This window comes from Coenobita brevimanus, chromosome 57 (genome assembly GCF_032717465.1).
Source record: "Coenobita brevimanus isolate Jiangsu-jjx chromosome 57, ASM3271746v2, whole genome shotgun sequence".
Classification (NCBI taxonomy): domain Eukaryota; kingdom Metazoa; phylum Arthropoda; class Malacostraca; order Decapoda; family Coenobitidae; genus Coenobita; species Coenobita brevimanus.
In genome coordinates this window covers 58,143,469-58,165,968 of record NC_137010.1, presented here as the reverse complement: position 1 = coordinate 58,165,968, position 22,500 = coordinate 58,143,469, and the positions used below count along the sequence as shown (strand labels likewise).

The following is a 22,500-nucleotide window of genomic DNA, read 5'->3' as shown; positions in this document are numbered from 1 at the left end:
AGCTGGTGTTGGAGTGGTGTTAGAGGTGTTAGTGGTGGTGTTAGATGGGTTAGTGGGTCATTATTACGGTTATTGTGGAGGTTATTGCTGCTGGTATGACTGGCATTACTGAACCATACCTGTCTCATCACTCCTGGTATTATTGTTAACCCTGCCTCATCACTACTGGTATGACTGGTATTATTATTATCCCTGCCTGATCACTGCTGGTATTATTAAGTCATCCCTGCCCATCACACCTGGTATTACAGACATAGGTCATCACTATTGGTACTGGTATTACAAGGTCATTCATACATCAAACCTGGTATGAAAAGGGAATCCCACACATTCACCGGTGGTATTACGAATATAGTGCTCTCGGCTGGTATTACAGGACTCATTTCCTACCTCAAAACTACTGGTATTTTCGACATCTGATCATCACTACTGGTATTATACGCGTTAATATCTCCCTTACCTCATCACACCTGGTATTATGGAGATTGTTAGTACTGGAATTATAAGTGCTAAGCTAATCACTGCTGGTATTACGTCATCGCTGCTGGTATTATTACAACTATCACTGCTGGTATTACTGGTGTTGATGTTTTGAGGTGAGGGGAGTATAAGGTGTTAATTTTGATCTTAATTATTTTCTCATTTTTCTTTCTTACTTGTACAGTATTTGTCTCTCTCTCTCTCTCTCTCTCTCTCTCACCTGAAGGCGGCGCTCTGGAACACATGTGACACGCCGGGATGAATGTCGGGCCGGTAGCGTAGATAGGGCTCCATCTTGTCATCTTCCCCGAGTCCAAGGAAGGCAGGTAAAAATTCGTACATGATGATATTCTGAAAGGAAATGGAGATGGCGTGATAAATATAATGCTTTAATTCATGTTTGTTGCATAGATAAGGTGGAGAGATGAGAATAGATGGAGACAGATAGAGACAGCTAGACAGGATGACAGAACTAGGAGAGACAGAGATACATAAAGGGACAGACAGACAGGATGACAGACTGATAAGAGAAAGATATAGATGGTTTGATAAATATAATGTTTTGTGTAATGTTTTTTGCACGTTAACTGAGGTGGAGAGATTAGGAGAGATGGAGATAAACAGACAGACAGACAGGATGATAGACTGATAAGAGAAAGACGTAGATGGTTCGATTAACATACTGTTCTGAATAAAGTTTTTGCGTATTTTGTGAGATGGACAGATAAGGAGAGATGGAGATAGAGACAGACAGACAGATACAATGCTGACAGATGATATATGGGCAGACAAAAATATATATATTGTAGAGGAATTGATACCAAAAGAGAGAAAGATATGACACAGATAGATACATACATAGGTAGATAGACAGATGGACATGCAGACATAACAGACAGGCAGATAGTTATACATACACAAAGACGGATGGACAGACAAATATAGATAGACAAAGACGATAGATAAATATAGACAGACAATAGACAGGCAGATGTAGATAGAAGGATAAGAAAGATAGACAGAGATATAGATACGCAGACAGAGAAACCAAAGACAGACAGACAGACAGACACAGAGAAAGAGACACAGGAAGACCAGACAAATACAGGAAGTAAATCCACAATCTTTTCACATCATCTAGACTGCCACACACCTGAAGCTAAATTACAACCCATTATCATTTATTGTTAATTATAGGATTCCATTTATCATCCCCTCCAAGTACCAGAATAACAGGGAGAAATTCGCCCTTGAAAATGTTCTGGAAGGAGGTGAAGAGGGTCAAGCACATGAAGTCCATCTGTCTGTCTGTCCTATAGTTTTACTCATATATCCATTTTTCCACCTATTTATCTATCTATATCTATCTATCTATCAGTCTACATGCTGCATATTTATGTCTTTATATCTATACCTCTCTCTCTCTCTCTATCTATCTATCCATCCATCAATCTATCCATTGTATACTTATCTGTTTATATCTATACCAATATCTGCATCTATCTGTCTATCTATCTGTGGTGGGACACTTTAATCCCAGAGGGGTGGCCACAAACAAATCGCCTCAATGTCGCCGTGTCCTTCACTATCAGGCTACCCTACCCCCAACCCACACCACTCTCATCAATATACCTCTCCACCTCAGTAATTTTACTCCATCCATTCATCCATCATCCAATACTTTTTTGCCCCATCACATCCGTAAGGGCCCGGGGCTAGGCTACTATTTTCCGACATTTAAGAAGGGGATAACTAGCCCCCACAGCCCCCACTTCCCTGACTGGAGGGGTCGAAAGAGGAGGCGAGAAGATAAGAGGAAAAAATGAAAAGGAGGAACAGGATGAAATGAAGAGGGGATGGGAGGGGGAGGGGAGGGGAGGGGGAGGAGAGGGGATGGGAGGAGAGGGGAGGGGGAGGGGGAGGGGGAGGGGGAGGGGGTGGCAGTAGATCGTGAAGGTCGTTTCTCTTGCAACACTAGTCACGATTACCTCCCTCGCTCTCCCCCTCCCTCCCTCCCTCCTTCTCCCTTTCCTTCATACCTCTCTCTCTCTCTCTCTCTCTCTCTCTCTCTCTCTCTCTCTCTCTCTCTCTCTCTCTCAGTACCTCCCAATACCCGCTACTCCCTGCCTAATACCTACATATGAGAGGTACCAATTCTTCAGGTCCAATGAAGCAGCTCACCCACTTAAATACCTCAGTTAAAAATGCCATCCATCCATCTATCAATCCATCCATCTCTCCATCCATTCATCCATCCATTCATCCATCCATCCATCCATCCACTCATCCATCCATCCATTCATTCATTCATCCATCCATCCATCCATCCATCCATCAATCCATCCATCCATCCATTCATCCATCCATCCATCCATCCATCCATTTATCTCATCCATCCATCCATCCATCCATCGCTCCATCTATTCATCCATCTCTCCATCCATCCATCCATCCATTCATCCATCCATCCATCTATTCATCCATCCATCCATCCATCCATCTATTCATCCATCCATCCATCCATCCATTCATTTACCATCTGCTCTTATAACCCCTCCTGTAACGTAGGGGCCTGGGGCTAGGTTCCTCATTCCCGACATTTAAGGTGAGGGTGACCAGCCTTACCCGCCCCTGAGTGGCATTATGTGGGCAATTAATCCACACCAGGAGTTATTTGACTGCATGTTTACCACCCAGCGTAGTAAATAGTTTCCAGGGTTACAGGAAACCATTTGGCTTGTCATTCGGTGTAGAGTCACCTGAAGGCAGTACTACATCGTGTGAGTGGATGTTAGGCACCTTACTCTAATCCATACACACAAAACTTCCCAATACTCAAGGTAGCCTGTTCTGTCCAATCCTAGCGAATCTCTTAGCTCGCCATGCAGTCCTCCGTCTCTTCCTCTCACTCCATCTCCAAGCTGCCATTCAGTCACCCTAGCTGTCCAGTCTCCAAAATTCCCAATACCTGATCAGGAATACTCAATCTACAGTTCCAATACCCAATCTATAATCCCAGTACTCACTCCAATACCTGCAGCTGGGCGGTGACATCCTCTAGGCACTGTCCAATCCCTAATACCTGATCATGAATACCCGGCGTGCAATCCCCAAATACCTACTACCCTAATCCCAATACCTGTAGATGGGGAAGACGTATTGATGGGCAGCAGCACACTCTCTCTCTCTCTCTCTCTCTCTCTCTCTCTCTCTCTCTCCCTACCCGACACACTGAAAGAACTAGGCACCAGTCCAATCCCCAATACCCAATAAGCAACACCCCCATCTGCAGTCCCAATACCCATGACGACCCAGTAGCTACGTATTAGGGCCAGGAAGGTTATGCTAGAGATCGAGCAGCTTTATGCCAGGTTGAAGTGACAGGAGTATACCTTTTCATTTTGACTGGAGGGTTTGGGGGGCGGGGGAGAGCCTTTTTTGCTAGCCTTGTCTTATTCTGGTGGTTTGCATGGATCAACTGGCCTACTGCAGTTATCCTGCGTCCTAATCCCTAATTCCTAATACCCAATACCTAGCCCTGCAAAAGTATCTGTCTAGTGTCCAATACCAAATGAACAATACCCAATCTGCAAGCCCAATACCTAATCTTTAAGCCCTAATCACCCATCATCCAATCCACAATCACCCAGTCCCCAATCTCCCAATCCCCAATCACCCAGTTCCCAATTACCCAATCCTCAATCACCCAGTCCCCAATCACCCAATTCCCAAATCCTCAACCCCTAATCACCCAATCCCCAATCACCCAGTCCCCAATTACCCAATCCTCAATCACCCAGTCCCCAATCACCCAAATCCTCAACCCCTAATCACCCAATCCCCAATCACCCAGTCCCCAATTACCAAATCCTCAATCACCCAGTCCCCAATCACCCAATCCCCAACCCCTAATCCCCCAATCCCCCAATACCCAATACCTGCAGATGGGCGGTCACAATCCTTCTTGCTCTCTGGAACAGCTCCTCGTCTGCCCAGTCTGGATGTTTCTCTTGCACTCTGGAAGCCACTAGATTATGCCAGCGAAAGAAGAGGATGCCAAATGCTAGCAGGGCTGGATTCTGGTTGGTGCGCTGGTCTCCTAGCACTGAAAAGAAGATGGGAGACACGGTTAACTATCATCACCATCACCATCATCACCATCACCACCACCATCATCATCATCACCACCATCACCACCATCACCACCATCATCATCATCATCACCACCATCACCACCACCATCATAATCACCATCATCATCATCATCATCATCATCACCATCACCACCATCACCACCATCATCATAATCACCATCATCATCATCATCATCACCACCATCATCACCACCATCATCATCATCACCACCATCATCACCACCATCATCATCATCACCACCATCACCACCACCATCATCATCATTCTGGTTGGTACACGTCAGAGTCCTGCATAAGGTGGAAATAAGTTTAACAATCCTTACTTATCAACATACCATTACCTACTTATTTTATACTTATTTATTAGCTATTTGTTCCGTATTTAACATTATTTGCTTATATTTACCTATCTAATGATGACATTTTCTTAACGGCGATGATTGACCGATTTATCTAGCAGTGACTGACTAAGAGGGTGTATGTAGGTGACGTGGAGGGAGGGAGAGGGAGGGGGAGACCGAGGAAGAGGTGAAGGGATAGAGATGAGAGGTATATGAGGGAAGGGGACGTGAGTTGTGGGGAGGGCAGTCAAATGGTGGGTGATAGAGCGACTTGGAGGCGTTTTGTCTGCGGCCACCCTTCGCGGGATTAGGGCGTCGGGCTATAGATAGATAGATAGATGGGTAGATGGACAGATAGACTCTTCTTCTATCAACTGCATTATCTATCTTTGGCTCTATGGGGCCGGGCCGAATAATGGATTGCATAGGACGCTCCGTTGCACCTCTTCCTTAGCGATTTATTTTCCCATGAAACCTTACCAGCCTCTTGTACACTATTTACACCGTCTCAATATCGTGCAATGGCAACGTGCAAAACAAATCGCAAGGGAAATGGCGTTACGTAATCTTCAAATCGACACAGAATATTAACACATCCCTCTCTCTACACATAAGTTCATCCCAGAGGCTTTAGATAGAGAGACGGCTAAAATAATTACAGTTTACATATTTGTCTGGGTATACCTATGGATCTTTCAAATTATCTGTACTAATCTCTGTCTGTCTCTGTCTCTGTCTGTCTGTCTGTCTCTCATATCTTTTTTCCTCTCACACTTTCTCTCTCTCTCTCTCTCTCTACAAATTCTAACGGAGATGGGGCAAGTCATCGGCCTTGCGGTACCACTGTGTAAGGCGTGTTTAGAGCAATTACCTTTTTCACGTTCCTGGCATTTTATTTCCTCATTCTTGGAGAGAGAGAGAGAGAGAGAGAGAGAGAGAGAGAGAGAGAGAGAGAGAGAGAGAGAGAGAGAGAGACAGACAGACAGACAGACAGACAGACAGACAGAGACAGAGACAGACAGACAAAGAAAATGTGTGTGTGTATGTGTGTGTGTGTGTGTGTGTGTGTGTGTGTGTGTGTGTGTGTGTGTGTGTGTGTGTGTGTGTGTGTGTGTGAGAGAGAGAGAGAGAGAGAGAGAGAGAGAGAGAGAAGGGGGGACGGGAGGGGAAGGATATATAAGGAGAGAAGAGCAGCCTAATATTCTCTCTCTCTCTCTCTCTCTCTCTCTCTCTCAAAACCTTCAACTCTGATCATCCTATTCACGATATTTCCTACTCCCATCCCTACGTGGCTTTAGATGTTTCGTAACACCTTCTCCTTGGTGATTTATTCTGAACAGTGAACCTCCCCTTCCATGGATGCAAACTAGATCAATGTTAAAAAATATATAAATAAACAAATAAACCGGAACATTTAACACACAGGAGGGGGGAGTGAGTTGGGGGAAGGGCAGTCAAATGGTGGGTGACACAGCGACTAGGAGGCGTTTTGTCTGCGGCCACCCTTTGCGGGATTAGGGCGTCGGGCAATAAACAGATACATAGATAGACAGACTGCTCCGGCACAACACGCAAAATAAATCGCTAAGGAAAAAAGGGTCACGAAGCTGGTGTAAACTCTGCCACAGTCCCAGCACTCATAGGTCAAAATACATACAAATTCTACTTACAAATTCTACTTACATATTTTCTCCTCACCACAAATTCTACTTACACCCCTAACTCTACTAACAATTTTCCCCTAACCACGAAATCTACTTACACATTCCCTCTCACCATAAATTCTACTTACAAATTCTACTTACAAATTCTACTTACAAATTCTACTTACAAATTTCCCCTGACCACATTTTCTACTTACAAATGTGGGAGATTTAAATGGCCTGATGAGGGGGATTTAAATGGCCTGATGTGGGGGATTTAAATGGCCTGATGTGGGGGATTTAAATGGCCTGATGTGGGGGATTTAAATGGCCTGATGTGGGGGATTTAAATGGCCTGATGTGGGGGATTTAAATGGCCTGATGTGGGGGATTTAAATGGCCTGATGTGGGGGATTTAAATGGCCTGATGTGGAGGATTTAAATGGTTAGATGTGGGGGATTTAAATGGCCTGATGTGGGGGATTTAAATGGCTTGATGCGGGGGATTTAAATGGCCTGATGTGGGGGATTTAAATGGCCTGATGTGGGGGATTTAAATGGCCTGATGTGGGGGATTTAAATGGCCTGATGTGGGGGATTTAAATGGCCTGATGTGGGGGATTTAAATGGTCTGATGTGGGGGATTTAAATGGCCTGATGTGGGGGATTTAAATGGCCTGATGTGGGGGATTTAAATGGCCTGATGTGGGGGGATTTAAATGGCTTGATGTGGGGGGATTTAAATGGCTTGATGTGGGGGGATTTAAATGGCTTAATGTGGGGGGATTAAATGGCCTGATGTGGGGGATTTAAATGGCTTGATGTGAGGGATTTAAATGGCTTGATTTGGGGGATTTACACACCATGAGGAGGATGGGATGGAGGGATGGGAGGGTGGGGGAGAGGGAAAGGAGAGATGGGGGGTGCATGGATGGATGGATGGAAAAAGAGAGAGAGAGAGAGAGAGAGAGAGAGACCAGCAACATAGCATACTGAATAGTGTGTGTGTGTGTGTGTGTGTGTGTGTGTGTGTGAGAGAGAGAGAGAGAGAGAGAGACGAAATACCAGTAACATAACATACTGGAATGGACAGATGTGTGTGTGTGTGTGTGTGTGTGTGTGTGTGTGTGTGTGTGTGTGTGTGTGTGTACCGATACCTTACCATCAACACCTACTGCACAATTTTTTTTTTTCAATAATTCACAATGATCACGGTAAACATATCAACCCTTCTGAACCCTCAAAAGCAGTAACACACCCCTAAATGCAAACTTTTTAACCTGGGAGAAGGACAGCGATAATGAGACGACACACACTGATGTACATTAAGTTTAGGAATGTCTCTTAGTGTTCAGTACAACAAATTACATAGAACAGCAGATGTAATGCTTGTAATGCCTATGTAATCTGATGTACAAGCTCAAATAACTCATCTTTTATGGAATTCGCTTTTGTCCATATCTAGGGGCTTATATTAGGAATTGAATCCCTTTTAGTTGGGTTCAGATCACAAATATTTATGTAAAAAGGTAGTATTGTTATTTGTAAAGGTCTTCTCTCCTTAACGCCTTTTCCTATGCGACTTATTTTGGTTATTACACCTTACTGTGCTTCTTGTTACATTAATCATTCCAGTATCCCCACACGCTGCATAAATATCGTACAAAACGATACTAGCCAGCCATATCCAAAAATAAACCACTAAGGAAGAGGTGTTAGGGAGTCTTCGTAAATGATGAAAATACGGGCCTGGTCTACGCTGCATTCCCACGCAAAACTCCAATACTAACAATAATAATAATAATAATAATAATAATAATAATAATAATGACAATAATAATAATAATAATAATAATAATAATAATAATAATAAAAGAACCATTAAAATTAAGTGGGCAACATCTGCCAGAAAATGCAAGTCCTTCTCTAAATGTCAAGGCACTAAAATATCTGCCTCTGATAATTAAACACGTGTCTAAACCACGAAAAAAAGAAGTGCAGAATATAAGAGGCTAAAGGGCACGTTCGAAGCAAGCACGCCCCGACCATGAACCATTTCGAAGCAGAACTGGACACATGCATTTAATCAGAGAGCTATTTTTGGCATTTGGTAATTCAGTCGTCCATTTTTTTTTTTACACATTTTGGGCTATAAAGTCACATTAAAAGACTATCGAAAATCTGAGAAACGTACATATAACAGGTCCAGGTACAGCTGGCAACACCTAAACCTGGTACAGCGTCAAGGTGTAGGTGAGGTCTAGCATTTGGTCCACTTAACCTTGACAGAATTACAGGCTTGTTGGTGGCACTGACAGGAATGAAGGGAGGTGTCAAAATATTAAGTGAAATGACTGTGATGCATGAACGTTGGAAATTGTATCTACACCTCCACATCACACAGACACTGTCCCAGGTGCATGTGTGGCCAAGTGTACATGTTTAATAGTTGTGTGGCCATACCAAATTATGTTTTAAGAACCCCCCAAAAACAGAAGGGGAAAAAAACAAAACACACCCCTCTAGGAAACAAAATGAGAGACATACACAGAGAAACATCTATCTACCTATCTATTGTCAGACGCCTTAATCCCGTAACGGGTGGCCACAAACAAATCGCCTCCATGTCGCCCTGTCCCCCGCCATTTCACTGCCCTGCTCCCATCTCACACCCACCTCCCTCATATACCTCTCCACTCCAACCCTCAACAATACAAACAGGAAAACACACTCTTCATATATACTCGGCCACTTACAGAAGAAAAACGCACATACTCAAGAAATACACTCCTGAGAAACGAAAATACTCACAATAAATCCGCTCGGGGCTTAGGATTTTCAGGACGTGGGGCGTGGGGTTGTTGAACATGGGTATGCGTTCTGTGTTTCGTGGGGGCATCGTGGGGTCGTCTGGGCTGGTTCGGAAGGTCCCGTTGGTGAAGGAGCGAAGCATGTTGAGTCGAGCTTCACTGATGCTGTACACGAAGTTCCCATCCAGCCACGAGGTCACGTAGTTGAGCTGTTAGGGGAAAGGAAGCGGGTTGGACTGAGCTGTTAGGGGGAAGAAAGAGGGTTGGATTGAGGTATTAGGGGGAAGAATGAAGGTTGGATTGGTTGAGTGGTTGAGTAGGTGGAGGGGTTAAAACTGGTGATGGGTGGAATTAGGTGGAAATTGACTGTGTGTGTGTGTGTGTGTGTGTGTGTGTGTGTGTGTGTGTGTGTGTGTGTGAGAGAGAGAGAGAGAGAGAGAGAGCTACCTCAACTGATTCCAATGTTTACCTAGTGTCCGCTTCACCTCCTAAATAATATTCATGAGATGGAGATGCAGGGGAAAGATCTGTGCTTAAAAAGGTTGGAATATAATGAAGTGGTAGGAGATGGAGCGAGAGGGAGAGGGAGAAGGAGAGACAGATGGAAAGAGAGGAAGACACCCCGATGGAGAGAGAGAGAGAGAGAGAGAGAGAGAGAGAGAGAGAGAGAGAGAGAGAGAGAATGAAGGTAATGAGATGGCGAGGGAAGATGTGGTGGTGACAACCCTACAATAACCGTGCCCATAATACACTGGTGACGATATGCGGTGCTGAGAGAGAGAGAGAGAGAGAGAGAGAGAGAGAGAGAGAGAGAGAGAGAGAGAGAAAGACAGACAGACAGACAGAGAAATAATCCCAGGTTCGCATCTGTATATCTTTCTATATTGCCATCTCAGTACGAAGAATCACGCAAAATTTAATAAATAAAAACAAACAAACTCAAAAAAGCATCAACACCCCCTTCGAAATGCGCTTGGGGGAAAAAAAAAAAAATAATAGTCTTGAAAATGTCATGGTAATTTGTTCAGGGAGTTTGTAACAAAAAAAAAAAAAAAAAGATACAGTCCGCCACCCCGTTTTCTGTGAGAGATTTCAATGCTGGTTGATACGTAATCCAAGTGTGGAGAAAGACCTATCCTCTCTCTCTCTCTCTCTCTCTCTCTCTCTCTCTCTCTCTCTCTATGCCATTTTGGGGGTTCTGTCGAAGTCAGAATGGTCGAAAGCCTCTCGTGTGTGTGTGTGTGTGTGTGTGTGTGTGTGTGTGTGTGTGTGTGTGTGTGTGTGTGTGTGTGTGTGTGTAGATATATAGCCTAAACAAACACGTAAGGAGATACAATTGTAAAAAGACGGGGTGACAACTATAAGAACGTTTTAACCTCAAGGCGTTCTAGTCAATTAAACACAACATAGGCATCCAAACATCAACACACCCCACCTACACCCACACAGGCACACTCACAACACTTACACAACCCTCTATAACTTTCACCCACATATATAATGACCAATACACTTACTCTAGCATTTACAAGTGCCATCGCCATCACTATTTAGAGAGCAGACAGCCACTACTATATACTAACTGAAGATAAATGGGCAACCTGTACATCTATCTTTTTATTATCGACATAGTTTGAGTCAATAACATGCAAGACGATACTCAAGTGCAATCTGTGGAATAAATCGCTAAGGTACAGCTGTTACGCAACCTCCAAACCACTCGGAACACGCCTCACATACTCAACTGGCCAATCCCTTTCCCCTCTAATTTATCTCGTACGTATTAAGATTACATTATAGATAAGAGATTGGGGTTGCTATACGCTAACTCAGGTGTACAGAGATTGGATGATGATGATGATGATGATGATGATAGATATAGATAGATAGATAGATAGACTGACTGTGACTGACTGACTGACATGATGATGATGATGATGGTGGTGATGATGATGATGGTGGTGGTGGTGGTGGTGGTGGTGGTGGTGGTGGTGGTGATGATGATGATGATGATGATGATGATGATGATGATGATGATGTAACCTTATATATTTTTTTTTTTAGACAAGCGTGTTACTATAGTATTTTTTGGTTGCTATCAGATGGAACTGGCCTAATCCCATACCTTGATTGCTTTTGTGGTTATGAGGTAGGAACGAGTCTCCTTGGTTACTAGTGTTTCTACTCTGACCTAAAATTGCCCCATCTCGACCTTGAATGCAGAGCTGTAACAACTGAATCACTCTAGAATACGATGCTAGTCACGAAGAAGTGCTACAGAAATAATGCAGAGTCGAGTTACAGTGAAAAAAAACTATAGTAAAATCTCGTCAGTTGAAGCAGCTCCCTAACACCTCTTCCTAAGCGATTTATTTTGCTTATTACTCCTTACTCTCCTCTTCTGTGTCACTTAATTCATCCATATACCCCCCTACTCAGCACCAATAACATACAAATCGATATTAGCCAGGCGTATCCAAAAATAAACCGCTATGGAAGATGTGTTACGGAGCTTCCCGGAGTTACCACATCCCCTAAGACTTTCACCTAGCGTAAAATTAGTTCCGCCTGGGTTACGTAGACCATACAGACCTTAATAAACACGGTCCACTTTCATTTCAGGAACTGGGCTACCCTCAGCTTGAAGACTGGGTTACATAGACCAAACAGACCTCAGTACATGGTCTGGCCTCAATATTACACATCTTAACTATCAATAGTCTCAGTATCTCTATCAGTATCTTTTTTTTTTTTAATGCAAAGAAGAAGGAACCCAAGGCCAGGAGCCCACACGATTCCCTCCAAGAAAAAGCAGGAACAGAAAAAGAGAGAGAGCCAGATTCAAGATCCGTTCCTTTCGAGATGCCTGGACACACTGCGTTGGAAAGACTGGAGGTCATAGGCGGTGGGAAATACAGAGGGAGACAGTTCCAGAGTTGACCTCCTGCCTACGTAAAGGTCGAGTGCTTAGAGAGGGAGTCTGCCGTTTCAATGGGCGGGAGTTCGATCCCCGACTCGAACCAATCCATCATAACAATCTACCATAACAATCTACCACAACACAATCTACCATAACACAATCTACCACAACACAATCTACCATAACACAATCTACAATAATCTACCATAACACAATCTACCACAACACAATCTACCACAACACCATCTACCACAACACAATCTACCACAACACCATCTACCACAACACCATCTACCACAACACCATCTACCACAACACAATCTACCACAACACAATCTACCACAACACAATCTACCACAACACCATCTACCACAACACAATCTACCACAACAATCTACCTCAACAATCTATCATAATCTACCATAATAATTCTCTCTCTCTCTCTCTCTCTCTCTCTCTCTCTCTCTCATTAAATCTCCGCCTAGCTCGCAGCCTTTCCTTCTGTTAATTTACTTTTCTTGAGAGAGAGAGAGAGAGAGAGAGAGAGAGAGAGAGGGAGAGAGAGAGAGCAGTAATGAACAACAATGCAGTGAATGACAGAATGCGGAGATGCGGTAGTGGTGATGTGGAGAGGGGCTGGGAGATGGGGCGACAGAATGTGGTCCTGTGTGTGTTTGGGGGGGAGGGGGGGGCACCTACTGGAACGCCACTCCGTTCATTCCTCTCTCTCTCTCTCTCTCTCTCTCTCTCTCTCTCTCTCTCTCTCTCTCTCTCTCTCAATCTACAAACTCACTGAATGAATTAACCACATCTTATTCATCCCTCGTACCTAGTCAGCTTGAGGATGGATCAATATCGGCTGTCACTCTACCCTGAAAGTAACATGGGAGACTAACAAGGAGAGCGTATGTAGGAGAGTTGGAGGTGGGGAGGGGGAGGGAGAGACCGAGGATTAATAGAGAGAGAGAGAGAGAGAGAGAGAGACAGACAGACAGACAGAGACAGACAGACGACAAAAACATAGCAGCAAAACTTATGAATGAAGTCTTGGAGAAATTTACAGATGTTACTCAAGCGTGACCCTCGAGCGCTTATACACGCACATACATACATACATACATATACATACATTACATACATACATACATACACACATACATACATACATACACACATACATACATACATACACACATACATACATACATGGGCTCTAACTAGTGCTCTCTCTCCTGGGTGTGTGTCTATCTGCGTGCCTGGCTATATCTATCTATCTATCTATCTATCTATCTCTGTCTATCTATCGAGTATATATCGCAAACACTAACTAAAGCTCTATCTATCTGTTTATCTATCTATTTATTTACCTATCTATCTATCTATCTATATCTCCGCCAATCGTACCGCAGTATTTGTCTGTCTATCATTATTCTCTCTCTCTCTCTCTCTCTCTCTCTCTCTCTCTCTCTCTCGTCTCAGCCGCACCCAAGTATCTTTAACGAAACTATCATAAGTAGGCCAAGAGAGTGAAAGTTGGGTGTGGTGGTGGCGGTGGTGTGGTGTGGTGTGGTGGTGGTGGCGGTGGTGTGGTGTGATGTGGTGTGGTGGTGGTGGCAGTGGTGTGATGTGGTGTGGTGGTGGTGGCAGTGGTGTGATGTGGTGTGGTGGTGGTGGCAGTGGTGTGATGTGGTGTGGTGTGGTGTGGTGTGGTAGAGAATAGTGCAGTGTTGTTCAGTTACCCCCACCAACAAAACAGTAGGAGGTAATGTATTCACTCATGTGTTTGTCTGTCTGTGCGCAAGATATCTCAAACAGCTAATATCGAAATTGAATAAAATCGGGTGAATGGATGGTCAAGGTGTCAAAGAAAAGTTTATTGAAATTTGAGGTCGATCCGGATCAGAATGGAAGCCCTACCCCCCTTTTTTGGCATGGGGGGAGGTATGCCCTCTGAGATTGTGTAACAGGGTACGCTATGACTAGAATTAACAGACTGCGTGACACAGCAAAAGTATTCGTCTGCAAACGTTTTGGGATGAATCCTGATCTGGACGTAGGAAACTATGATTATCATCAATTAGAGGCTTCACCAAACCTGTTTCAGCGGTCTGCCACCAGGTGGTCTACTGTCGCCCAGCCTCGATTAAATATTTTTTGCGGGGTTTTAAAGACCTGTGAAATTGTACCTAATACTAAGTTTATAATAATACTGCTATTTATAGGAATATTTTTCCCTATCAATCAAGCGCATATATATATATATATACCTGTAAAGAAAGAATAACCAGGCTTTCAGAGAATCTTAGCTTGGGGACCAAAACAGTGTGCTGTCTTTTTACATATATCTGAATAAATCGTGTACAGTTAGTAAAAGGAGATTACCTTCAGGACTTCTGATGTGTGCGTTTTAGCATGCTTTAAAGAACTAAGCAGTTCCACTAAATATAATGTACTGAACGATTGGTTAGTTGGTGAATCAGCCATATTAATCCAAACAAACGGCAGTGCGGTACGACACTATAACCATAGCAGAGTACGAGGAGTTGAAGGGTAAACTTACTAAACTGTGCACTGGAACCAGGGAAACATTTAAAAGAATTATTGATGTTAGACTTTGGTTACTAGGATGACCAAGACGTCCAACAGGTCCATATTGTTAGGAAAAGTCATACGTCAGGCAGGGCAGCACATCGAAAGGTGCCGCTAAATATGCGGCTACACATCTGTTTTCTTTTGTGGATACTAACGAATGACAAATATTTTAATCACTGTTATCTTGCTTTATGGATGGTTCTAGTAAAATTGCCTAAGTTTTGTCTCTATGTTATGCTTACAGAGATAAGTAAACTGACGAAAGCGGAGTTTACAAAATGACACTTATAATACATTATATATAATCAAAGGGCTTCCATATTGTAATTTCTTTGTAGCATATCATGCCATCTGGGTAATCTGATGAGTAAAATATGTTTTGAGGTGTTTTACTTTGTGTCAAAATTAAAAAGAAATTAAGCACTGGCTACTTTTTCAGTGCCTACCCCGCATCAGAGATAGGCGACGGAAGCGAACCTAGTGGCAGGTTTCTGAAACAGGATCTGGTGAAGCCTCAAATTGTATGGGCGTTGGCGGAGGTATGACATCTCTGAATGCCTTCTAGTGTACGTATATGTATATAAAAGTACAGCAATCCCTCCACTGTCCAATGTAATAGAGCCAAAGGCATGTCCGGAAAGTGGTCCCGTCCGGATAGTGGGCCCCTGCCTCCTGGACTGGTACTTATGGACCCTAACCCAGCCCAACTTTGAAAGCCACCTAAATAGCTCCCTGCCGGACATGCATAGCACCCATTTAAACCTATTTAAGACCCTATTCACACCAATTATGGACATAAAGCATGATATAAATGAAAAGGAACCAACGAATGAGGAATTAGAAGTAACTGTACCTCAGCCAGGGTACTTACAGCACGTTTGTGGCCGCCTTTTGTAAGGTTTTGGCAGTGGTGAAAATGCTCCTGAAGCACGTACAGTAATCCAGTGTTGTGCTGCACTTACAGTAATTCTTTGCACTGAGTTATAATTGTTTAACACTGCACACTGTTAATTGCATCAGGCCAGTTTCAACCGCCAGTTTCAACTGCCAGGTTTGCACTCCACAGTTAATCCTTTGCACTCTAAATTCTAATTTCTTTACACTGCACAACACTGTAAATTCCCGTGTGGTCTAGTGGCGAGGTATTGCAGTTTATTCACTGTTTATTCACAAAAAAATGAGCACCTGTGACTTCCATTACGATAAGCTACCACTCGCTATCGAAGTTAGGTAATAATTGTTTGGGTGTTGGTGAGGAGGAAACAGTTGCCAGATCGCAACGGCCACATTACCAAACTCCTCAGTTTTCATTACCAAATTTAACTCTTCATTACCAAATTCGTAAAGCTAACATTTATTCTTCACTAATTATATATATACGTGGAAATACATGTAATCACTCTTCTTATAATTAACAGCATGCTGATTATTTTCACGTTATGTATATTAGCAGATTACTCAGAGAGAGCAAACAATCCACCATCTCCATCCTGTGTATCCCCATTCATGTGAAAAATCCATTTGGTAATGCATTATTCTGATTCATTACCAAACTATTATTTCATGACCAAATTGGCCCACATTTGATAATGAAAAATACCAAATGGCAACCCTGACAGGGGAGGGGTGAGGAAGGAAGGGGTGAGGGTTCATGGTGTAACAGCTGTTCGGTGCCGTGCAGCAATTTCAAATTACGATGAGGAAAAATTAGGATTTTGGGAGGATTTTTATCTTTTTTTTTACCATTTTTGGGTTCTGAAGGTCCAGGCCCACAATATCCGGTAAGTGGGGATGTCCAGAAAGTGGGCGTCAGGAAAGTACAGGGATTACTGTAGATGATGTATTTTCCAATTTCCACTCAATTAACGCCGGCGTGCCGCAGGGATCAGTTCTGGCGCCAACCCTATTCCTGATTCATATTAATGATCTCTTATCTGTCACCCACAATCCCATTCACTCATATGCAGATGACTCAACACTACATAGTTCATTCACACTTAGACACCCATTTACAAAGTCTAATATCTCTACCTCTCAACTCAGTACAGCCATCTCCATAAATCAAGATCTATCTACGATCAGTGAATGGGGACAAAACAACCTTGTCTCTTTTAATGCTAGTAAAACTAAATATATACAGTTTACTAATAGAGATATTGCCAGATTCGTACATTACCTTCAGAGCTACTAATATTCTCATCTGCAAAAGTATTGAAATTCTTAACATCTCACTTAACAATGCCCTCAGCTGGACCTCTCATGTCGAATCACTTGCTAAAACTGCCTCAAAGAAACTTGGATTTTTGTACAGAGTCCGTAACTACTTTGCTGACGTGCAGTTAGCTATAATTTATGAGAGTCATGTGCGCTCTCAGCTTGAATATTGCTCACCCTTGTGGAATGGATGTGGAGAGGTTGCACTAAAACAAATGGACAAAATTCAGAACAAAGCTGTTAGAATCATTAACAACCCTTCCATTACAAATAAACTACCTCCCCTACAAGTAAGAAGGAATGTTGCCTCCCTTGCATTATTTTACAGATACTTTTATGGCAAATGCTTAGACGAAGTTGCGTCCATGGTGCCACCTCTCCATGCCTTCCCTCGTGCTACACGGGCATCTGGTAGCGCTCATGACTGGAATGTCACAACCATATTGCAGAACTTCTGCCTATCAGAATTCTTTCATTCCCCGAACTGCATCTCTCTGGAACTCGCTTCCCCAGAGTTGTTTCCCTCCAAACTTCAACCCACAGCTGTTCAAGTCCAACTGTTACAGATATTTTATGAACAGAGGACACCAGTAATCTGGTGTATGGATTAGTTTTTTTATTCATTTGTTTTTCCTTCCTCTGTTCTCTTATTTAAAAAAAAAAGTGTGTGTATGAATGCGTGTGTGTATATGTGCATGGAGTGTGTGTGTGTGTGTGTGTGTGTGTGTGTGTGTGTGTGTGTGTGTGTGTGTGTGTGTGTGAATGTGTATGTGAGTATGTGTATGTATAATGCCATTGTGGTGACATACGTGTACAGGAGGAAATGGTGCGGTGCGGTGCGGTGCGGTGTGGTGTGGTGTGGTGTGGTGTGTGGTGCGGTATGGTGTGGTGCGGTGTGCTGGGTGTCTAATGGTAGGACGCGGTAGTAACTGCAGTGGTAGCTGAAGTGGTGTGGTGTATGATGTGGTAGTTGTGTTTTAAAGCTGTGGTAGTGGTGTTTTATAGCTGTGGTAGTGGTGTTTTATGGCTGTGCTAGTCGCGTTTTATAGCTGTGGTAGTGGTGTTTTATAGCTGTGGTAGTGGTGTTTTTAATAGCTGTGGTAGTGGTGTTTTATACTGTGGTAGTGGTGTTTTATAGCTGTGGTAGTGGTGTTTTTACAGCTGTGGTAGTGGTGTTTTATACTGTGGTAGTGGTGTTTTATACTGTGGCAGTGGTGTTTTATACTGTGGCAGTGGTGTTTTATACTGTGGCAGTGGTGTTTTATACTGTGGCAGTGGTGTTTTATACTGTGGCAGTGGTGTTTTATACTGTGGCAGTGGTGTTTTATACTGTGGCAGTGGTGTTTTATAGCTGTGGTAGTAGTGCTTTATAGCTGTGGTAGTGGTGTTTTATAGCTGTGGTAGTAGTGCTTTATAGCTATGGTAGTGGTGTTTTATACTGTGGCAGTGGTGTTTTATACTGTGGCAGTGGTGTTTTATAGCTGTGGTAGTGGTGTTTTATAGCTGTGGCAGTGGTGTTTTATACTGTGGCAGTGGTGTTTTATACTGTGGTAGTGGTGTTTTATAGCTGTGGCAGTGGTGTTTTATACTGTGGCAGTGGTGTTTTATACTGTGGTAGTGGTGTTTTATACTGTGGTAGTGGTGTTTTTATAGCTGTGGTAGTGGTGTTTTTATAGCTGTGGTAGTGGTGTTTTTATAGCTGTGGTAGTGGTGTTTTATAGCTGTGGTAGTGGTGTTTTTATAGCTGTGGTAGTGGTGTTTTATACTGTGGTAGTGGTGTTTTATAGCTGTGGTAGTGGTGTTTTATACTGTGGTAGTGGTGTTTTTATGGCTGTGGTAGTGGTGTTTTACAGCTGTGGTAGTGGTGTTTTATACTGTGGTAGTGGTGTTTTTATAGCTGCGGTAGTGGTGTTTTTATAGCTGTGTTAGTGGTGTTTTATGGCTGTGGTAGTGGTGTTTTACAACTGTGGTAGTGGTGTTTTACAGCTGTGGTAGTGGTGTTTTATAGCTGTGGTAGTATTGTGATGTAGTAGTTGTCGTCGCAGCGGTGAAAATATCAAGTTCCGGCAGCCATAGTGATAGCTGGAGTATCACAGTAACTACAATGCATACACAGAGCGCATACCTCCAACATTTATGATTTATTTCTACACCCTGATACGAATCCACCTCAAAACCCAATCAACTCTTCCAACAGAATACCCATTGCCCATTTACCCTCAAGAGATCTGAAATTCGATAACAATCATTTGAGATATCATGTACTAACAGACAGATAGGCAAGCAGACAGACAGACAGACAGACAGGCAGGCAAGAGACAGATAGGCAAATAAAGAGACAGACAGACAGACAGACAGACAGAGGTGTTGTGTGTGATGTGGCAGGCGAGAGGTGTGGCGTGTGATGTGGTAGTACTTTTTATGGCTGCGGTAGTACTGTAATGAAGTACTATGTCTGTGTGGTGCATCAGAGAACGCATACCTCCCAGCACTGACAGAATTCATGATTTTCTTCCTCTGTTTACAATTACACATCCTCTTTCCACTCAGACGGATACTTTTACGGTCTCACCTACTTCAACGGCCTCAGACTTCCCCGTTTTACCATCTCAGAGAGCGTATACCCCTGAAAAAGGCGGTAGAATTTACGATTTATTCCTGTACCTGTACCCACACCCACCACCAAGTCTAATTAACTCATCCTTGCCCTACCGTCCACCTGTCCAAAAGGTAACAATGATTTTAGGTATCTAGTATACAGACATACATACAGACAGACAGACGGACGGACAGACAGACAGAAAAACAAACGAAGAGAGACAGACAGACAGACAGACAGACAGAGACAGACAGACATGGTGAACACACAACCTCCGTCCAATTTCGGCAGCGGAGGTAATAACACAGCATCCCAAAAATAAGAATCTGAAAACACACACACACACACACACACACACACACACACACACACACACACACACACCAACCTCGACCCTCTCTCCCCTTGACTCCTGAATCATAGACACAAGAAATATATATAAGAAAAAAGGAGGCCCTCCATTTTCTTCCCAAATTTGGTGTGACTTTGACCGTAATGTCCATGGGTAATTTTGTGGATTATAAAAAGAAATATTCCAGAGAGGAGAGAACTTATGATGAAAAAAAAAAAAAAATCATAGGGAAAGAACGTGAGGGAGGGGGAGGCCGAGGATGAGGTGAAGGGATGGAGTGGAGAGGTATATGTGAGAGAGGGGGGTGTGAGTGAGTTGGAAGCAGGGCAGTGAAATGGCGGAGGGACAGGGCGACGTGGAGGCGATTTGTTTGTGGCCACCCCGTAAGGGATTAAGGCGTCTGACAATAGATAGATAGATAGATGGAGAAAGAACGAAAAAGAAAAAAATAATGATGGGGAAAATGAACGAAAAAGAATAAAAAAAAAATTGATGGGGAAAGAACGAAAAAAAAAAAAGAGGAAAAATAATGAAAAAAAAATGATGGGAAAAAAGAATGAACAAAAAAAATCGACTCCAGAAAGATTTTTACAATATTGGAAAGAGGAAAGCTTCAGATGACTTTTTCTTTCTTTTTTTTCCTTTTAGGGTTCTTATATTTGCTGGCTGGATGAAATGTGGTGTGGTGTGGTGTGGTGTGGTGTGGTGTGTGATGTAGTGTGAGGTGTGGTGTGGATGTGGTACGGTATGGTGTGGATGTGGTACGGTATGGTGTGGTGGTACGGTATGGTGTGGTGTGGTATGGTGTGGTGTGGTGTGCTGTGGTGTGCTGTGGTGTAGTAGTAGTTTATGCAACAAAGAAGGAACCAAAGGTCAGGGGCCCCCAAACCTCTCCTTCAAAAAAAAAAAAAAAAAAAAAAAAAAAAAAAAATCCGATCATTTCGAGATGCCTGGACACACTGCGTTTGAAAGACTGGAGATCATAGGAAGTAGGAAATACAGACAGGGGGAGACAGTTCCAGAGTTGACCTGTTGCATAAATGAAGGATTGGGTGTAACGGTTAACTCTTGCATTAGAGAGTTGGACAGAAAAGGGATGAGAGTTTGTTGTTAGACGGGTGCTACGCGCCCGTCGTAGAGGTGGAGGAATGCAAGCAGACAGTTCAGAGGAGCAGTGACCATTAAAGTAGCGATAGAAAAGAGATAAAGATGCAACAGTACGGCGAAGAGACAGAGGTTGAAGGGAGTCAGTAAGAGGAGGAGAGTTAATGAGACGAAAAGCCTTTGACTCCACGCTATTGAGAAGAGCTGTATGCGGGGGTATAATGTAATGTCGTATAGTGTAGTGTAGTTATTCTTACTGTTGTCACTGCGTTACCCCTGACTACCCGAGCAGACCCGTCAACCGCAAGCAAGCAAATGCATCTAGGGGGGTCGTCCAACAGGTACAGTACAGGGAAGAAACAGCAGAGAGGTCAAGCGCCCCCTTGTGGTTGCAGACAATTCGATATTACCCCCCCCCTCGAGATGCAGGGTCCCGGGGCTAGGCTAGGGTAGTTTAGTAGATTTAGGGGTAGATGACCAGTCTACCTTCCCTGAGTGGTATTGTGTACTTGAAAAAACTCCAATCGCCTCTTGGGGGATCAAATCTATGCGTGTAAAGGTTGTTATTACGAAGGGGAGACAGAGAGAGAGAGAGAGAGAGAGAGAGAGAGAGAGAGAGAGAGAGAGAGAGAGGAGTGAGTAGACTGGATATTATTATTTTCGTCATCATCATCATCACCATAATTATTACTGAGAGAGAGAGAGAGAGAGAGAGAGAGAGAGAGAGAGAGGAGTAGATTGGATGTTATCTTCATCATCTATATATCTCTATCTATCTATTGCCAGACGCCTCAATCCCGTTTGGGATGGCCACAAACAAATCGCCTCCAAGTCGCCCTGTCCCCCGCCATTTCACTCCCCTGCTCCCAACTCACACCCCCCTCTCTCATATACCTCTCCACCCCATCCCCCCATCTCATCCTCGGCTTCCCCCTCCCTCTTCCCCCCTCCACCTCACTCACATACACTCTCTTCGTCAGTCTTTCACCCTCCATCCTCTCCACATGGCCAAACCACCTCAGTGTGTTCCTCATAACGCTTCCTATCACATCCACATCAACACCACAACGCTCCTTTATATCCTCATTCGTCAGCCTGTCTCTCCACGTGACTCCACAGGCTCCTCTTAAATAACTCATTTCCACTGCTCTCACTCTTGACTTGTGTCCTTCCAACAACGTCCAAGCTTCACTTCCATACGTTAGAGTTGGTATCACAATACTGTCATGTAGTAACTTTTTCACTTCCATGCTCACTTCCCTGTTTCTTATCACTGCTTTCAAAGAACCAG

General features: G+C 43.4%; 1 protein-coding gene across 1 annotated transcript in view; it reads right to left on the bottom strand.

The window, feature by feature from the left end:
• Duox (dual oxidase) overlaps positions 1-22,500 on the bottom strand; it is a 160,449-nt gene that overhangs the window by 95,723 nt on the left and 42,226 nt on the right. The window contains exons 4-6 of the mRNA XM_080274509.1: positions 9,430-9,637; positions 4,419-4,585; positions 701-831 (exon numbers count right to left, since the gene is read on the bottom strand). Coding sequence (XP_080130635.1) covers positions 701-831; positions 4,419-4,585; positions 9,430-9,637 — 506 coding nt within the window. The remainder of the gene's footprint in view (positions 1-700; positions 832-4,418; positions 4,586-9,429; positions 9,638-22,500) is intronic.